Genomic DNA, 21,554 nt, shown 5'->3' with positions numbered 1-21,554 from the left:
CGAAATCCCGCAAGATGGCGTTCCTTTCCAAAGTTGCGTAAGGTTAAATACTAAAGCATTCCTAAATAACGACGGCATCTTGTTTCGTAACCTCACAAGTCCGGGATGCCATTGACACTAACAAAATGGTGGGAAATAGCAGCGGAAATGATTACTCCGTACAATAATTGTTTTATTATCGAATCATATACATAACTTTCTATGTTTATTGTAAAAAACATGTAACTAAAATATAACTGAAAGGTTTAATTCATTAAATTATTTCTAGTTTTTATTTATTTATGTAATTAGTAGAATAGTCTCTGGTAGATTATTCCAGAAATAAAAGCACTCATTTGACATTTCGTATGACCTACTATTTGTCATTAATATGATAAATATATAAATATGTAATAAAATAAAACATGATTAATTCATAAAATCTTCCATAACTTTCACTAGATAATAAAATTTATATTTATTAAGTTTATAAGATTGTCTAATAATTTGCGATGTCCGCCATCTTTGAAAAATTTACCGCCGAAACGTAACTTTTAAATATTTGTAGAAAGTGACGACCGGTTTTTATCTTTGTTATTCCGTAATTGTTTATTAAATGACACATATGTGATATGAATCATGCGGATATCCTTGTTTATTTATTATATTGACACATTTTAACACTGGACAAGTTTTTTTTTTTATTCCAATTCGAGGCTAAGTGGCCTTAACAATGAAAATGTCAAAATTGTATGTAAATTACACGCTTTAATAAAAATTATGCAAATACAACATTTATTATTATGAATTTTATTCATAAAAATGTACATTTTTTTTAGTTTATTATATTTTAACTATAATAAGTTTTATGCTTAGTTTTTTTTTCACATAAAAACTTTCTTTTTACCGACTGGTGTAAACAATACATGTGCCTTTGCCTTGATGTCACACGCTCCGCGCCAAAATATTGTTTTGCATCAACTGTCACTTTCAGATTTTCCGCGGTTATGCAAATGTTAAGAATTCCGGCCGCACCCACACATCTCGTACAAATAAAAGAGAAAACGAACTTTTAACGTCCTGCTAAAAACATTAAAACGATTTTATAACATAACACAAAGGAATAAGGTTGATATTAAAATAAAACGCCACAGGGATGCTGTGAACTTATCAATGAAACTGAACTTCAATTATCACCACAAAGCAAAATAAACCATAAATGTATAGCCAATTGATTATATTTTAACTCACGAAAGAGATGCAAATATTAAAAATGTAAACATTACAAATGTAAAATGACCTTTATTTCTATGCAATAAGGTTTAATATCCATCAAGCTGTATATTAAATAAACTCGTATGAGATACACTCTATCCTACTTTCTTTAGAAGAGGTTTTAAGACGACAGTCGTGGCTGTACGGTCGCGAGCTTTGCTCGCTCATTAAAAAAAAAAGCGGCAATTAATAGTTTGACAGTTTGAATGACAATTAAAACGCGCGGAAATTGAAAGTTAGTGAGTGATTCGTGTTTTTTTTTAACTTTTTTTGTGCTGGTGCATTGCTTGTCTGGGATAATATTTTTGAGTTTCCGGGAAAATGGTGAGTTCCTTTTTTTGAACCTGTTATAATTTTAAAAGATCAACGGAATTTAAATCATTCAGCCAATTAAATAAATAATCTGTTATCTTTTATTTATTAAATATTTAAATTTTTAAACTTAATTTCTTTTTAATGTTATTTTTATTGCAATTCATTGCATTAAAATAATAAAGATATTTTTATTCCATTTATTTTTATTTCAAAAACGCATAGGTACTTTACATTAACTTGTGTTTATTTTTAAATTGTGTTTTAAACTGAAATTACGATATTCACCATTAAATTATTTTAAACGCAAATTAAAACCTAAAAATTACTTACTAAACAAGTTAAGAACTACGACAAACCGGCCCTCAGCTTAGTATCCGGTACTTCCGGCAAATCTCTCCGACGCCAGCGCACTCTGACGGTTTAATTGAGCAAAATGAGACATCGGAACAATCAAGTAAAATTGCTGTTACGAATTTATAGTAGGGAGACATAAACCTGAAAGTGTTAAGAATGAATGTGGATGGCTACAAAGGAAGACCGAAGAAAGTACGGATTGTGTGAAAGAGGATATGCTTAAGAAAGGAGTGGATTCAGATATGACGATAGAGATGTATGGAGCAGCACATACTGTGCCGACCCTCCCTAAGGGATAAGGTCAAGTTGATGATAAGACGAATTAGCGTTTTTAAATTAGAGAGAAATCTTGAACCTCATGAAAATTGCATTTCACATTTAAATCCTACAACACGCAAAAAAAAACCTTCATGTGGGAAATGGACCATAAACTACAAGGTGCCAACATTTAGGAAGTAAGGTTGCCATGGTTTGTCTTCGTGACATGTCATTTTGACATTTGCAATTGATAATTTGCCACATGTAAACAATAAAATAAAGTCGCACGGAACAGCTAGTATTATATAAGTGGAAATGAACGGATAATTTCTACATGTAAGAATTTTAGGGAAGAGTTTTAGGGACATTCAATTAAATTAATTATTTAATAACGCGTTAACATCTTCGCACGAATGGGTCGGCTCACCCAGTGTACCACGACCACACAGAAGACAGACGTCAAGTGGAAGCAATTCCGCGTACAATCTGATGAGTGTGTTGCCGGAGGCTTAATTTTAGTCCCTTTCCCTTTCCATCCTTTTCTTATGAGGGAAGGATGGGAAGGTAAAGTGGATTTGACGGTTGAGAAGATACATAGGAAGGGGAATTGTCCTCTTTATGTGCGTCTCCTCCTCTGTCAATAAAGGGTACGCAACGCATCTGCAATTGCGGATGTTTATGGGCCTAATATTAGTCCCTTTCCCTTTCTACTCTTTTCTTAGGAGGAAGGGATGGGAAGGAAAAGTGGATTTGATGGTAGAAGACGCAAAGGAAGGGAAATATTCTCTTGATGCGTCTCTTCCGTCGATTAAGGATAACGCATTTGCAACTGCGGATGTTTTTGAGCAGTCGCTTCGCTATTTCGTTTGCTGCTTTATAATAAAAAAATCTATCCTTGTGCTGGTGGGTCTAAAAAGACCTGCTATTCACTGGAAATATCATTGGGGGCGCATTTAAACCCGCTGTACTAAAAGAATTGTTGTAGCTTGCCGCAGTAAACGTGTTGAAGGATACGTCCACACTATATCCGGTCTACTTTAGTGACCAGCTGTTGATTCATAATTTATATTCCGTATCTAAATGTACAATTTATGTTAATAATTTGGAAAGTATTTATCTCTCGGTTCACGGTAATTAGTGAATTATTAACACACTAGCTGGTTCCGTGCGAATTCATCAGCATATAACTATTTTTTTGTTTACATGTGTCAAATTGTCAATTGCAAATGTCAAAATGACATGACATGACATGACAAAACTTGGCAACCTTGCTTCCTTGATGTTGGCAGCAACTTATGGTCCCTTTCCTACCTTAGGGTTTTTATCCAAAATGTTTACCCCCTAAGTTTATTGACGTGAAAATATATAGTCTAAAGCGTGACGTAAGTGTACAGCTTTTTATTAAAAACAGAATTATTCAAAAATATGCTGTAATTTCTGATATCTTAGGCAACAAAGAAGTGTGTGTTTACGCTTTATTATAATAGTATAGATTCCTGTTTCAATGGTATAATGCAAGACACGTGAATTCTACGAGTATAGTTGGTCTTAACTTGATCTTTTAACAGTGGTAGCCCGCTTTAACGTCTTCGCACTGTAAGGTTGGCTCGCCACACGCCACGACCACACAGAAGACAGGCGTATAGGGGAAGCAATTCCGCATACAATCTGATGAGTGTGGTACCGGTGGCCTAATTTTAATCCCTTTTCCGTTCCATCCTGTTCTTAAAGATGGAAAGGGAAAGTGGATATGACGGCGGAGATGCATAGAAAAGGGTAAATTTCCCGTTCATGTAACGCATCTGCCATTTTGGATGTCTATGGACTGCGGTCGCTTCGCCATTTCGGATTCAGGTGGCCATTTGACTCATTTGTCACCTTATGATATAACGAGCTGTTGCCCGCGACAAAGGTATAAACTTACTGCTAATGGCTAACGTACTGCTCTGTTGCGGCATGTGCGTTGCCATTTTATATAATAACGAGCTGTTGCCCGCGACTTCGTCGGCGTGGTATTAGAAAACATACGAACTATATAAATTACAAAAAGCTACGTATCCCTCGGGAACTGGACCTTTCTCGGGGATGAAGCTTATCCCATGTGTACTCCAGACTTTGTTTTATATCTGTGCCAAATTTTAATAAGATATGTTGAACCGTTGCAGAATGATAGAGTAAACATTAAAAAACTAAATTAATGAATCCCACGGGAACCGTAACTATTCCAGGGATAAAAAGTAGCCTATGTGTTCTGCCAGACTATGTTCTAAACCTGTGCCAAATTTCATGGAGATCCGTTTAGCCGTTTAGGCTGCAAACGCTAACAAACATCCATATATCCATCCATCTAAACTTTCGTATTTATAATTTAGTAAGAATAATAATAAAACACAACCCGTTGTGCGATTGTCGATTGTTTCGCAGCAAATTCAACTGTTTCGTTGTACAACAATCGAGTATTGCACCTCCATAGACAAAGCGAGACTAGTTGTCCGTACTCTCTTTGTAGCCAAATGTATACTTAACGCCTTATTTCGACAGCGGATGTTCCATCAAATTATTTCTATAAGAATTTATACAATGGTACAATTCACTTATTAGTGAGAGCATTGTGCGCGGAGAATTGACGGTCAGCGTCCTAACCGCATTGTTTATTCGTGCGGTTTTCTCACGGAGCTATGAAATAATAATATCGGAAGCCGATTTTAAATGTGATTTGACGAATAAAATTGTTATTAAGAAGCGACTGTCTAGTTCGTTGTAAATCATACTAATATTATAAATGCGAAAGTTTAGATGGATGTTTGTTAGAGTTTGTAGCCTAAACTGCTGAATGGATTTCGATGAAATTTGGTAGTGTGGAAGAACACATAGGCTTTTAACTTTTGTTTTTTTAAATGTCATTCAGACGGAGTCGCGGGCGAAAGCTAGTTATCTATAACTGGCTGTTCCCGAGCGGCTTCATACTTATTATTTACATTTATCAAATTATCAATTGCTAATGTCAAAATGACATAACATGATGTCAAACTATAACAACTTTGCTTCCTTGATGTTGGCAGCTTGTTTATGGTCCCTTTTCCACGCGTAGGTTTTGTTACAATTTATTTATCCCATAAGTTGATAAGCCTGAAAATATGTAGCCTAAAGCGTGTCGTAAGTGTAGGGATTTTTATTCAAAAGAACTATATTCAAAAATATACTGTGTTTGACATCCTACGCCACAAAGTAGTGTCTGCAGGTCATTAATTTGAGAAAACAGTGTTTTTTAATTCATAGATTATAATTATAACTATGAACCTATAAATTCCGGCTTCTACAAGAATAAAAAACGACAATCGGAAAGATTCACGCTTGATTTGACACTAGCCATCCCTACTAAATTATCATGTGAATTGTCAAACTATTCAATCTTATTCAAACTATAATGTTACTAATATTATAAATGCGAAAGTTTAGATGGATGGATGTTTGTAAGCGTTTGTAGCCTAAACGGCTGAACGGATCTCCATGAAATTTGGCACAGGTTTAGAGCATAGTCTGGAAGAACATATAGGCTACTTTATATCCCTGGAATAGTTACGGTTCCCGTGGGATTCATTAATTTAGTTTTTTAATGTTCACTCGATCATTCTGCAACGGATCAACATATCTTATTGAAATTTGTCACAGATATAAAACAAAGTCTGGAGTACACATGGGATAAGCTTCATCCCCGAGTAGTGTCCGGTTCCCGAGGGATACTTAGCTTTTAGTAATTAATATAGTTTGTATGTTTTCTAATACCACGCGGACGAAGTCGCGGGCAACAGCTCGTCTAATCTAAATACTGAACTAATAATATTTTTACGTGAACGAAGTTCCACAACAGCTAGATATATATGAATAGTGAAAGGTTTAGAAAAAAGTTGTAAAAAGCTCGTAGACCATCACATTTCGTGTTACGACCTCTTAACAAGTGCGGTGACCTCAGCACCGAATGTGGTTGCATAATATGAAGCCAGCGCCCCTCGTTCATATTTCAAAACTGGTTTTGGTTTACTTTCACTGGGAGAAATCCATAGAAAAGACGCGTTCGCCACTGGCTGAATGTACACACCTTTAACAAATAAAAAATATGACGTTTGTCAAAGATTAAAAATCGATATGTAATTTGGCGGGAAAGTGACTTACATCAATGGTCATTGTCAGAAAAAGACATAGAAAAAACGATGACGTTGACAATGTGTTCTAATTTTAAAAAATCTAATTTCTTCTTCTTTTCTAATGGCTTGAGACCTAAAAACGTGTAAAAACTCCTTGAACATTGGCTGAATGTGTATAACAGTTGCCTTTTCAAAATTAAAAAATATAACTGTCAATTGACAAGTAATGCGGGAAAAAATGCTTGATGATTTGTATTTTGATACAAAATATGTAACTGCAATTCATGTTTCGTTAATTCTATAACACGATTGCATAAAATCTTACAAAGTGGCTTTTTTATAATTATCACGTCTTTTTCGAACTTTCTAATATTACCAGTTATTTATGTGGCCGCGAAAATAACTGTACACTATTTCGATCGACATTTATGTTCTGATTGAAGGAAATGTCTACCGTAAACACACTAATATTATAAATGCGAAAGTTCAGATGCAGTTTGTTAGAGTTTGTAGGCAAAACGGCTGAACGGATTTTGATGAAATTTTGTATAGATGTAGAGGGTGTCTGGAAGAACACATTAGCTTTTTTAATAATTCTACGCAAACGAAGTTGCGAGCGAAAGCTAGATATTTGTAGTTACAAACTTAATGACATCCTGTATTTATATTTAACTATCGGATTAAATTAATGCATGACCTCACTAAGTTTTTGTACTGCTGTCAAATTGGACGTATCCTATTATACTTAGTTTGTCTAAATAAGATAGATTAGTTTGATAAGTTACGCATATGAAGTGACGAATTCAATTTGTATGAAGGCAAATGCCGTACTTAATAGACAGGTGTCATGGTGACGAAACACGCAGCGAACAATTATGAACGAAATTATGAAAAAAACAAAAGTGAATAGCCTATGTGTTCTTATTCTTACAGACTATCTTCTACAACAATACCAAATTTTATCGAAATCCGTTCAGCCGTTTAGGCTACAAACTCTAACAAACATCCATCCATCTAAACTTTCGCATTTATAAAATTAGTGTGATCGATATTCGGTTTAAATAATTATCAAACTTAACGAAAATTATTATTTTCTTATTAACTAATTTAGAGGACAATTCTAGTATTGATTATAGTGTAAAGAATTTAGCGATGACAATAATAGCGAAATCCAAATCGATTACGTACGGCTGTAGTAGTAATAAACATTTATTTCCTCGCACTAATTGTTATGGTCATTATTCATTTGAGAAAACAGTGTTTTTTTAAGTTCATTAGTTATAACAATAAACCTATCGATTACAACTTCTATAAGAATAAAAATCAAAAATCGATAAGATTCATGACTGATTTTACACAAACCATCCCTACTAAATTTGAAGTGAATTGTCAAACTAATCTAAATTATTTAGACACTATAAGATCTAATTTGAAAAAAAAAATTTCGATTGTCTTATCATACGTACTCTTTGACAGTTTGCTGTATTTTATTTTAAGCGGGACAGTAATTTAATTCTTTATCTATACATTTTGATGAATTAATTCACCGTAACCGATTAGATTTGTTACGGTAAATGATTGTAATAAACCTCGTTAGATGCGGAAATATTCCGTATAATTTAAGAAATTACGCATTGGAATTTAATATTATTTCTGCAATAAATGTTAAAGTTTAGATGGATGGATGTTGGTTAAAGTTTGTAGCCTAAACGACTGAACGGATTTCGATGAAAATGATAGATGTAAGAAATAGTCTGGAAAAACACATAGGCGTTTATTTTTATTAATTTCACGCGGACGGAGTCGCGGACAAAAATTAGTAATTTATATTGTTTATTAAAGTCTTTTTTTTATAATATAATATGGCAAACGAGCAAGCGGCCACCTGAATCCGCCAAAATGGCGAAGCGACCGCTGCCCAGACATCCGCAATTGCAGATGCGTTGCCTACCCTTATCCGACAGAGGAGGAGACGCACATAAAGAGGATATTTGCCCTTCCTATGCATCTCCTCCTCCGTCAAATCCACTTCCAGTTCCCGTACTCTCCTTAAAAGAAGAGAGCGGTAAAGAGAAAGGGATTTAAATTAGGCCTCCGGCACCACATTCATCAGACGAAACACGGAATTGTTTCCATTTCACGCCTGTCTTCTGTGTGGTCGAGGTATTACACCGGACGTGCCGGCCCTGCAGTGCTAAGATGTTAAAGCGGGCACTACCAATGTAAAAAAGTCTAAATGAATAACAAAAAATGTTCATTATATTGGCAGAATGTGCACAACTATTGCCTGTTAAGAAAAATATGACGTTTGTCATAAATTAAGAAACAATTAATTTTGGCGGGAACATTGTTTTGTTTACTCTTTAAATTAAAACATCGACAATGTAATACAAAAGTATAACAACAAGAAACGGAATATTCATGAATACGTTATTACTTTCAAATTGCACATTTCACCATGTTACATTTACAATCGCCCATGAAATTGTAAAACGAAAGCATTAATACGTTTTCATCTGCGTCGGTTTGATGGATGTTATAATTGTAACGATCGCTTATTGTAATTAAAACACGACCGGTCCGAGCGAAAGTTGCGTACGGAATGATGACGTCACTGCCCACGTGACAAATGACATGCTAGAATAGAACACTATAACACTGACCTCTATAAATGGACAGGCTATATGATGTGTTACTTTATCTCTTCTTGACTTTCGCCATATATACATGAGGCTTCAAATAATGTTAGCAGTGGTAGAGCCCGCTTTAACATCTGCACGAATGGGTCAGTTCGCCCGCTGAAATACCACGACCACACAGAAGACATTCTTGATGAGAGCTATTCCGCGTGCCGAAGGCCCGACTTTAGTCCCTTTTCCATCCCTCACTTTTTCTTATAATATGACAGGATAGAAAGAGAACGTGGATTTGACGTCAGAGGAGACGCATAAGAAGGAGAAATATCCTCTTTATGTGCGTTTCCTCCGTCGATTAAGAGTAGCCAACATATCCGCTATTGGGTATGTCTATGAACTGCTATCGCTTTGCCATTTCGGCGGATTCAGGTGGCCGCTTGCTCGTTTGCCACATTATATTATAAAAAAAAAAATAGAGCCAGAATTTATTTGATTTATTTGACATTACTTATGGCTATTAGCCATTTATCGTCGACCCTCAGGCTCTGTTGACAATTCTCTGACCGGACAACCAACTTTCTACATGTTAGCACAAGTGGAAACTCGCCGACAAAGAATAAACGGCTCGCAGATACTGGTCGAATGAGGTTAGGTAGAAACTTGTTTTATTACTTCAAGTACTTGAAACATAAATAAAAACGAATAATTAACCACGTAAATAACCTCATTATAATCTGTTTAACCTATTACAAACAGTTTGATCTAATTTTATTGTTCTATTGTGTAGTCAAAAGGTATTATTTGAATTAACATATTTGAAAAATTTGATTACTTATGTATTTTAATTCACTTTATACTTTTTCATTACATTTATTTTTGTAAAGTTCTTTTTAAAAAAAGATATTGTCGAAACATAGTGATAAATATAAAAGAAATATTGTTGATGTAAGTTTATTTAGAATGCTTTTAACTTATCATAGTTATTAATGTGAATTAGAAAACACCATAAAATAGGCATAGAATTACATAATGTCGCGTCTGCGACTGTCGATTCTTTGCCGGGTCATCTGACTTTCACCTACAAGATGAGCTTTCACGTGATATCGACAAATGTCAATTGAGAAAAAATCATGCAATTAATAAAAATAATTGTAAAATTCAGTTACTATAGTTTGTCTAAATAAGAGATAGTCAGAGATACAACACTAGTGATCACCTTCCTTCATCAGCTTTCCAGATGAAACCTAAATTACGTAAAGAGCACATTTTTTAAACATGTAACCGGGTTGCCTAATCCTAGCCTTTCAAGGTTATGTTTAATTGATCTCTGAAGTGGACAATTTTTGGAGCAAAAACCCTTCATCCAGATATATATAATAATAGATTAGTTTGTTAAATGACGCATATGAAGTATCGAATTGCCGTACTTAATAGACAGGTATCGTGACGAAACACGCAGCGAACAATTATGAACTATCGATATTCGGTTTAAATGTTTATCGAACTTAACTAAAATTATTATTTTCTTATTAACTAATTTAGAGGACAATTCTAGTATTGATTATAGTGTAGAGAATTTAGCGATGACAGAAATAATAGCGAAATCAAATTCGATTACGTACGGCTGTAGAAGTAATAAATATTTATTTACCCTCATTATTTGTAATGGTTCTGCAGATCATTATTAATTTGACTAAACACTGTTTTTTTATTCATAAGTTATAACTATGATTCTATCGATTCCAACTTCTATCAGAATAAAAATCTAAAATCGATAAGATTCATGACTGATTTTACACAACCCATCCCTACTAAATTGTCACATCAATTGACGCGAATTGTCAAACTATTCTCATTTAGACAGACTATAAGATAATTAAGTTTTATGGAACTATTCTTCAATAATCCTATATTTACTTATTCAAGACGAGCTGTGCTAAATTTCAATAAGATATGTTAAACCGTTGCAGAATGATCGAGTAAACATTAAAAAAGTAAATTAATGAATCCCACGGGATCCGTAACTATTCCAGGGATAAAAAGTAACCTATGTGTTCTTCCAGACTATGTTCTAAACCTGTGCCAAATTTCATGGAGATCCATTCAGCTGTTTAGGCTACAAACACTAACAAACATCCATCCATCAAAACTTTCGCATTTATACTATTAGTAATAAGTAAGATTCTTCAATAGTCCCATATTTACTTATTCAAGACGTCTATTTCATTATTATATTTATCTGTTTGCTTCAAAAATAAATATAAGCATATCAACAAACGAATAACTCGAATATTGTTTGTTTTAAATTATCGATTTTTTTATACGCCATAAAAGTGGACAACTAAAACTTCTCTCCGTATATTCAGATAAAACTACATTCTTTGTTAGAAAGTGATCTTGGATATGTCAATATCTTGCTCTTATCGCTACATAAATAAGTCGCTTCTCGCTTCTCGCTGTCTGTATGTATGCTTATAATAAAGCGTAGACACACACTTCTTTGTTGCCTAAGATGACAGCGATTACAACATTTTTTTCAAGATTTTTTTTAATAAGAAGTCCCACACTTACTTCCCGCTTTAGGCTATTTCACGCAATTAAACTTAGGGGGTAAATCTTTTGGATAAAAACCTAATGTGGGAAAGAGACCATAAGTTGCTGCCAACATCAAGGAAGTAAGGTTGTCATGGTTTGTCTCCATGTCAGTTTGACATTTGTAATTGATAATTTGACAAATGTAAACAATAAAACAAAATTTTCATAATTTCATGCGGATGAAGACGTATGATAACAGCTAGTTTAAAATAATTAAAATGTATTTAATTACAATCTTTAGTAACTAATGTCTTTATTTTTTATTTCAGTTTCCCCCTTGGAGAGCGGTGAGTGTCAAATCTACAAGTTACAGCTAAATTGTCAATATTTTCTATATCTTACTAATCTTACTTCTTACTAATATTATAAATGCGAAAGTTTAGATGGATGTTTGTTAGCGTTTGTAGCCTAAACTGCTGAACGGATCTCCATGAAATTTGGCACAGGTTTAGAGCATAGTCTGGAAGAACACATAGGTTACTTTTTATCCCGGGAATAGTTACGGTTCCCGTGGGATTCATTAATTTAGTTTTTTAATGTTCACTCGATCATTCTGCAACGGTTCAACATAAATGAAATTTGTCACAGATATAAAACAAAGTCTGGAGTACACATGGGATAAGCTTCAGCCCCGAGAAATGTCCGATTCCCGGGATACGTAGCTTTTTGTAATTTATATAGTTCGTATGTTTTCTAATACCACGCGGACGAAATCGCGGGCAACAGCTCGTAAACTATATTCCTGTTTTATTGCACAACTAAAAATCGAGTAGTGCACCTCCATACTAGCTCATAGGAATCAAAGCGAGACTGAACAGTTGTGCGACAGTTTAGTCAAATTGTGCGCGCACTTTTAATATAGTACTAGCTGTTCCCTGCGACTATTCCGCATAAACTTATGAAAATGTTATTTTATAGTTTACATGTGTCAAATAATCAATTGCAAATGTCAAAATACCAATTACCTAACTATGGCAACTTTGCTTTTTTGATGTTGACAGCAACTTGTTTCTTTCCCACATTAGGGTTTTTATCAAAAATATTTACCCCTTAAGTTTAATGGTGTGAAAATATATAGTCTAAAGCGTGACGTAAGTGTAAGGCTTTTTATTAAAAAAGAATTATTCAAAATATGGTGTAATTGCTGACATCTTAGGCAACAAAGAAGTGTGTGTTTACGCTTTATTATAATAATATAGTATTACATTATTAGTGATTTGATAAACAGTTAACGTGTGCCGAAATCAGCGTGAAAGTGATTTCGTCTCACATTTCGCGGACTGAAGAAGGCTGAATCACTTTCACTGCGAAGAGGTGCAGACATAGCAATGTATAGACACGGCAGTGTCACTAACAAGGTCAGGTGCTCCCAACTAGAGAGTCAAAAAAATGTAACAACTACTTCGAAGATGCTGAGACGTTCCGTGCGTCATAAAACAAAGCAATTTAACTAGTTATCTCTTTTGTTCCTATAGTCAATCAACCAGCACCAGGCTAAAGAATGACAATTAGCTACCGAACCGAAGCTCAAATAAGGATAACGGAATAATAAGAGGAACGTGTTAATAGTTGTCCTCTTTAGACCTAACCTAGATCATCCGGCAACACCATGACTCACAGATAAATATTTACGTTTTCTATCTTAGCATAAATATTTTATTGTCCCTGTCTATTTTATTTAATGTCTATATATCGGTCAGTATGTTGGTAAATTACGATGACTTCATTTAGCTTTTCGATTTAAAAACAAAAGAATGTAAGCATCTCAAATGGAATAATAATTGAATTGCCCGCGACTTCGTCCACGCAGTTAAGCTAAACAGTATCCTATATGCCCGTATATGTCAGCTACCTTTCAGTAAAAGTCCGGCCGTCCGGAGCCGTTTCGGAGATCACCCGGAACAAACGCGGCTTGCGGACAGACAGACAAAAATAAACAAACACACACTTCTTTGTTGCCTAAGATGTCAGCAATTACAGTATTTTGAATAATTCTTTTTTTAATAAAAAGCCGTACAATTACGTCACGCTTTAGGTTATATATTTTCACGCCGGTAAACTTAGAGGTAAATATTTTGGATAAAAACCCTAATGTGGGAAAGAGACCATAAGTTGCTGTTAACAACAAGAAAGCAAGATTGCTAAGGTTTGTCATGTCATGTCATTTTGACATTTGCTATTGATAACAATATGACACATGTAAACAATAAAATGAGATTTTCATAATTTTAGGCGGATGAACCCGCTCAGGAACAGCTAGTTTTATTATATGTATAGATTAGCTTTCACCCGCGACTCCGTCCGCGTGGAATTAAAAAAAAACAAAAGTGTGTAGTCTATGTGTTCTTCCAGACTATCCTCTACATCTATACCTATTGGAGGCCTAATTTTAGTCCCTTTCCCTTTCCACTATTTCTTAAGAGGAAAGGATGGAAAGGAAATGTGGATTTGGCGGTAGAGGAGACGCATAGGAAGGGAAAATGTCCTCTTTATGGACGTCTCCTCCTCCGTCAATTAAGGGTAGGCAACACATCTGCAATTGCGGATGTTCATGGGCAGCGGTCGCTTTGCATTTCGGTGGAGGCCGCTTGCTCGTTTGCCACCTCATATTATAAAAAAAAAATACCAAATTTCATCGAGATCCATTCAGCTGTTTAGGCTACAAACTCTAACAAACATCCATCTATCTAAACTTTCGCATTTATAATATTAGTTATTTAGTTAGATATACATATGATCTTGTTAAATAGAACGAAAGCGAAAGATGAAGAATTCATGAAACAAATTCTCACATAAAACAATATCAAAGATCATTTACCTCGATAACGTTCCGTTTCACTGATCGTAGATAAATAACATAGAAAAATACGTAATTTTATTTCCATGAAGACGCGATATGATGACAGATATGACCTCTACCCACAGACAACTGCAAGAGTTTCGTATATTTATTGGGTAAGGTAGAAAAAAAACTATTCTTGTCAGTTCTCTTGTTTTTAAAATTAAAATTAGGACAAATAACAGTTTTATTAAGGATGCAGTGAAGACCATTATTTCATCTTAATAATATAACTTTTGCCCGCGACTCCGCGTGGAATGAAATAAAAAAAGTAGCCAATATGTTCTTCCACGTACTGTAGACTATGTTCTATTTCAACCGTCAAGATACCTTCTGACAAACATCTGTGCATCTAAACTTTCTCATCTTACTAATATTATAAATGCGATAGTTTAGGATGTTTGTTGTCCAAATTGCTGAACGGATCTCGATGATTGTCATTTTTTAACTAGCTGTTCCCATGCGACTTCATCCGCATAAAACTATGAATATTTTATTTTATTGTTTACATGTGTCAAATAATCAATTGCAAATGTCAAAATGACATGACATAATCACAAAGCATGGCAACCTTGCTTTCTTGATGTTGGCAGCAACTTATGGTCTCTTTCCCGCATTTGGGTTTTTATCCAAATATTTACCCCCTAAGTTTAATGGCGTGAAAATATATAGCCTAAAGCGTAACGTAAGTGTAGGGCTTTTTATTAAAATAAGAATTATTCAAAAATATGGTGTAATTGCTGACATCTTAGGCAACAAAGAAGTGTGTGTTTACGCTTTATTATAATAGTATAGATTCTACCCAGATGGATTCGCAGGCGAAAGCTAGTTTATATAATTAGTAAGATTTGCTATGTCCTACTGTGTCACATTTCATACTTAGTCAACTATTGTACTTCCGATGTATCAATTCTCAGTCTAAGAGGACAGGTTTTTTCTTCTAATTAGATTAGTGGTGTGCTTCCGCAATTATTAACAAAGTAAACAATGAATGTAGGAAAAAGTTAAAGAGGCTGCGACCTGTCCGCACTAGTGATGTGCTGTGCTTATCGATAAATTATCGATGTTTAGTGTATCACGAATAATAGATGGATGTTTGTTAGATTTTGTAGCCTTAACTACTGAACGGATTTAGATGACATTTGGCATAGATGTAGAGGAAATTTTAGAAGACAGTGGTATAGCCCGCTTTAATTCGCATCAATGGGCCGGCTCGCCCGGTGGTATACCACGACCACAAAGAAGACAAGTGTAAAGTGGGAGAAATTCCGCCTTTCGTCTGATGAATGTGGTGCCGGAGGCCCAACTTTAGTCCCTTTTCCTTCCCACCCTTTTTCTTATATGATATGGATGGTAAGGAAACGTAGATTTTACGGTGCAGGAGACGCATAGAAAGGGGAAATATCCACTTTATGTGCATCTTCTCCTCTGTCTATTAAGGGTAGGCAACGCATCCGCTATTGCGAATGTCTATGGGCAACGGTCACTTCGCCATTTTGGCGGATTCAGGTGGCAGCTTGCACGTTTGCCATCTTATGACATAAAAAAAAGAACACATAACTACTTTTGTTATTAATTCCACTCGGAAAAAATCTACAGGACCATTTAAATTTCGAAACGAACGTATCAGCACTCTATCGATATACAACGCACATCACTAAACAATAAACTAGTTTGTCAGCTTTCATTGTACGTAGAACAGGCGTGAGTACGTCGGCGTCGCTGGTTGCAATTAGCTAAGCTTCGCAAGTGATCCGCACACAAAGAGCTATAACTAGCTTTTATAGTTTTTTTACCAAAGGAACTACGGATGTGATGCTGGCCTTAAAAATATATTGCTTAGTTACTTCTTGAAAACAATACTATTATTATATTATTATTATTATATTAACAACAATTAATATTAAAAAAACAAACTCAACTCCGAGGCAACTACATAAAGATGTCGTAAGTTACGTGGTGACGACTAGAAAAATACTGAGAGTGTTAGCGACTGAGGGCCTGAGTCACTCCTTGCTAAGTCATTTAAAAATGATCCCAACTATTCCTTCCGTTTCCTAACAATATTGTTGTTTTAAATAAAGAGAAATAGTATTGATATATAGCACAGATTAACAAATAACTTTTAAGAATACAGAAATTATCAAAATTCAATCCTTGAGATTGACATTTGTTTTCTTAAATTAATACCAAATGGATTAACTATGGTAATTGATATTGTCACAGATAATAAAAGATGACTCAAGATCGATTTATTACCCCTTTTAGTTTAAGTTAGCAGCAGTTTACAGATCTATAAGAAAAAAAATTACCAATTTGTTAATTCAAAACCATTCAAATACTGATTGTCTAAAATTATGTCTTGCAGTTCCTTCTACTTTTGCTAAGCGTCGCGCTAGCAGAAGACTCACCACCCGGTCTCGTCAGCAAAGACATCGAACAGGATCTGGTCGCCGAAGCATCAGAATCAGGTCTGGAATATTTGTAATTATAGAGGGAATAAAGTATAGTTACCCCGCTGTACATTACTATTTTATTTTCTCAAAGCATACTTAAATATCTTGTTTAATTATTTTCAGGTGCCCAAGCTCAGAAGCGTGATGCTGCGCTTTCAAATTCGTACGGCGAACCACTACCAGCTAACGCGTATGGACCACCGCTGGACTTAAATATTAGTAAGTAACACTGTAATATTTCAGTGGAAGGGTACACCGGTAGAGGTCGACCTAGAAAGAGATGGATGACATGCCTGTAAGGTGACATGATCAAAAGGGGAGTGATGACTGAAATGACGGATGATAGAATTATTTGGAGGAAAACCCGGTGCGCCGACACTACGGAAGTACGATAAGGTAGGGAAGATGATGTTGATGATGATGATCACTATAATATTTCAGTATAGTTAAACTGACATACAAGAAGATTTGAAATCTATCAAGTTTAAAATTCCTCTATTAAAACTAAAGCTGCTGAATAAGTCTGATGTTTATTCAAGAATTAATCTCTGTTGTTCTCAGTTCCAGATATTCAACTACCAGCACCGATTTATGGAGTGCCCGACATCAAAGGCTTCCCCGACACGCCGCCTGGAGCCTACGGACCTCCATCGCCTGTGGTCTTCCCCAACCAACACTACGAAGGTCCACCGCCTCCCGTCCAAAAACCGAAACCTATCTACGGCCCACCGAAGCCGAAACCAGTGTACGGACCACCAAAGCCTATCTACGGTCCTCCAAAACCAGTTTATGGACCACCAAAGAAAACCTACGGTCCACCTAAATTTACAATCCCAAAGCCGAATTACGGCGCACCATTTAAACCGCCGAAGATCACCTTTACGAAACCGGTATATAGTGTATCCAAACCGGTTTATGGTGTACCAAAACCGGTTTATGGTCCGCCGAAGATTACTTACGGTGCGCCATTAAACGTACCTAATTTCCAATTACCGGATCTGTCAAATCAAATCTTCCAGCAAAATGTTGGTGTCGGTAATTTCGATTTGGGATTGAATCTACCAGCTCCGATATACGGAACTCCGTTACCCAGTCTTCCGTTGGATTTGAAACCTAATTTCCCAATACCATCAGACACTTATGGTCCACCGGGTCATATATTAGGACCAGTAGGACCCAACGACCAAGTGGTAGTCCAAGATTTTGACCACAGTGGTCATTATGGTCCTCCACAACCGGACCCAAATCCAAGACCACCTCATCCAGGTATCCCTGCCCCACCTACACCACCTCACGTCTTGTATGACGGATGGAAACCAATTCCCGGAGTATCTAAGCCATTGGTAGAACACGTTGATATTCACACTTCTAATATTCACACATCTAACATCAATTCAGCATCTCATGTCCACATTGACGATCAGTATGGACCTCCACCACCAGTACCACAAGTACAGGAAGTCCACATTAACTTAGGTGGTAACTTACAAAATGTCAACCAAGGATATTCCAACGCTCAAATAACATCAGGCTATTCCAACGTACACCAAGATGCATTAGCGAATATTGATCTAAACGCGATCGTAGGCGGAGATTCCAACCACATCGACCAATCGAAGACTGTCTTCGAAGCTCATTATACGGAAAACAATCCTCATGGTAACCTTTTAATCCAATCAACTGGACTTGACAAGCCAATAGATACCTACAGCGCTCCACCATTAGACTCATTATCCAATGGACCTTACCCACCTTCTTTGAGACAACAAGGCGCGAAGCTTATCTCACCTGCAAGTATATACGGAGTACCAAAAGCTCATGCTAACCTCCCAATACCTTATGGTACATTCTCCGGAGGAGGACACTCTATACACACTGGTGGTAACACACCTAAACACCCAATCAAATTCAGAGAATCAGTACCCGAAGGATTAATACAGCAAATCGGACATACTGTACACCATAAAGATTCCCATGGTATAGATCATTTGAAACAAGGACCTGGATATTTACCTCCACCTATTAGAGAAGTGAAAGATATAAATTCGCAAACCGGTAACCATTACAACGGAGTCTCCGTGTCTATTGAGCCATCGAATCTGTACAGTTTACCACATTCAGGCAATCCGATAACCTTCCAAAGTCTACAGCAACCGAGCAATTTGTACGGATCACCGATAGACTCGTATTCCGCACCTTTACTGACTGTAGGCGACCATACTGCGTCAGGTTCAAGCAACAATGCAGTCACCGCGACTATAGACGGAACTATCCTAGCGAACCTTTCAAGCTTGGAAGCTGCAGCCATATTAAAACATTGTCCTTACCATGAAGCTATTCTAAAAGCAGCGAAGGCAGGTGAGAAAATCCCAGCAGATTTGGCATCGAAATACGTCGCTAGCTTAAGTACTTTAGGTTCCACATTCGCTAAAAATCACCAAAATATTATAACATCTCAAAATAATTTTAATATACCAGCTCCAGCCAGTGAATCTGTTTCTTACCACACCAAAGATCTATCTACAGCGTCGCACACTTTAGTACAAACCATCCTACCAACAAATACAATAAAGAACGAAAAGACAGAGAAAACAAGCATCCAAAAAGGTAAATCATTAAAAGACGAGATCGGCAAACATACGTACAAGGATAACATAAACTCTGTGTCCGAACAAATATATCACACTTCGCAGAAAATTAAAAACCTAAGCGAAGAAACCAAACGATTACAACAAAAGCTAGCTTCAAGCAATCAAAATTTGAATAAATTCGGACAATTCGGCTCTGAAATTCCCATTAAAGGTAACTTAGCGACATACTCTTTACAAATACAATCATCAGAAGACGGAAAAGGTAAAGGGAGTCCATCAATACCTCACGAGCAATTATTATCAGAAGGCTTACTTCAAAGCATTTTACAAGCGATAGAAGAACCTTCACAACCTCAGAAATCCGTACAAACTATAAAACAGTCAAACTTTGATTTCGGTAACATAGATATCGGTGGTTTAGATTTACCAGCCGGTTACGAACCTATAGACAGAACCAAAGAGAAACCACAGCAAAAAGACCAAGAGACACAAGGAACTAAGAACATACAACAAATATTGCACAGAGAAAGCACAGATCACAAAAATGATGATCACAGTGACTGTGATTTGAAACCTGATAATTCAGTAACACACACTATCGTGGTTCCAGCTCCTGGTGTAGAAACAATACAACAATTAAAAGATGATAACGACGTAGCAATATACTTCGGTAATTCCATCACCGATACAAAACCGGTAACCGAAACATCGGTAACAACCGTAACGGAAAATTACAGTAAGCAAAGTTTCGGTGACAAGGTTAAACGATCGTAAACGATTGAATTTAGTATAGGTTCTAGTCTAGACCAGTGAGCTACAATAAAGTTGTGAATATTCAAATAGTACAAATAAATCAAGTTACACATCAAATATAAAATAAATAAAAAAAAACATCTAATCCGACTTAGTACAAGAAATTTCATGAAAAAAAAAATAAAAAATCTTTATTTAATTTCTTGGTTTGTATCGGTTTACATTTGGATCGTACACTTTGACATCAGATCAAAACGGGTATTTTATGAAGTTTAAAAGTTGATTTTTACACTGGGATAATAAAACAATATTTTATTACGCTCACTGGAGCCATTCAATAGGCTTAAATTAATTAAAAATATAATTTTCATACAAAACTCTCGATGTAAAATGGACGCCATATTTTACTGTTTTGACAGATTTATTGTGAAAATAAAACTGTCAACACTTGCCGCGAACATTTTGAATGTATTGTAAAACTGAGTAATTTATTTCTTTTATTTAAATTATTTATTATTATTAATCTTAGCTTTAAAATATATGCAGTATTTGGGTGTAAGGTTGATGAATTTTGTGACTTGATATTTCGTGAAAAAAATCTTCGTTTTATTCAAACCACTGATCTGTATAAATGGATATGCTTAGAAATTACATCTTTAGATTTACAACATACAATCGCCTGTAGGCGTTTCATATTTATACGTATTAATAGTTTGTATCTTAACCACCGCTACCAATAAATTCAGTCAGCGCCAAAATGGCGTCAATAATGTACGCTCAAAAACATGCCTATTTGCTTGTCCATTTATAAATGTCAGTAATTCATACGTGGTTGTCATAATATATAGTGATGTGCTATTTATTTATAAGATGTCGATATGAATGAATAATTTGTTTGTACAATTTATAAGTACTTACTACATGTATGTGAATAAATAAAAACTTTTAATAAAAATGCTCGTTTTATTGACATAAGACGTATGTAATTTTTGTAATACAGATTAGGAAGGCAGAAAAAATACTAAAGAAGGTACATATTTGAAGTACATAAGCAAAGAGTTAATGTATTTGCACACATTTAAGCTAAAGACAGTAATAAAACCGAGATGTCCCCAGGCCAGAAATATTAAAATTTTGGTTTGAAAATATTCCAGATTTTAACTGGGATAACAAATGTATTATTTGAAAACGGCACTACCAATTGTTAGTTTTTCAACCATTTTGATATATACTGTATTCTAAAAAGTTATTTGTTAATCTTCGCTACTTTATCAATACTATTAATCTTTATTTAAAATAACAATAATGTTAGGAAAATATTAGGAAACGGAAGGAATTGTTGGAATTACAAAACTTTG

The 21,554-nt window shown here is 35.4% G+C and overlaps 1 protein-coding gene across 2 annotated transcripts; it reads left to right on the top strand.

Annotated features, from left to right (window-relative positions):
* Positions 1-1,416: 1,416 nt before the first annotated feature.
* Positions 1,417-20,690, top strand: LOC106110707. Of its 2 annotated transcripts, XM_013292641.1 has the most exons (5): positions 1,417-1,578; positions 11,827-11,844; positions 16,765-16,867; positions 16,976-17,071; positions 17,414-20,690. In XM_013292641.1, the coding sequence occupies exons 1-5, from the start codon at positions 1,576-1,578 to the stop codon at positions 20,215-20,217; spliced, it is 3,024 nt and encodes a 1,007-aa protein (XP_013148095.1). In that variant the 5' UTR covers positions 1,417-1,575; the 3' UTR covers positions 20,218-20,690. The 2 variants fall into 2 exon arrangements, with proteins under 2 accessions (XP_013148095.1, XP_013148170.1); XM_013292716.1 differs by lacking the exon at positions 11,827-11,844.
* Positions 20,691-21,554: the final 864 nt, after the last annotated feature.

This window comes from Papilio polytes, unplaced genomic scaffold (genome assembly GCF_000836215.1).
Source record: "Papilio polytes unplaced genomic scaffold, Ppol_1.0 DF824493.1, whole genome shotgun sequence".
NCBI lineage: Eukaryota > Metazoa > Arthropoda > Insecta > Lepidoptera > Papilionidae > Papilio > Papilio polytes.
This window is presented reverse-complemented; position numbering and strand designations above follow the sequence as displayed.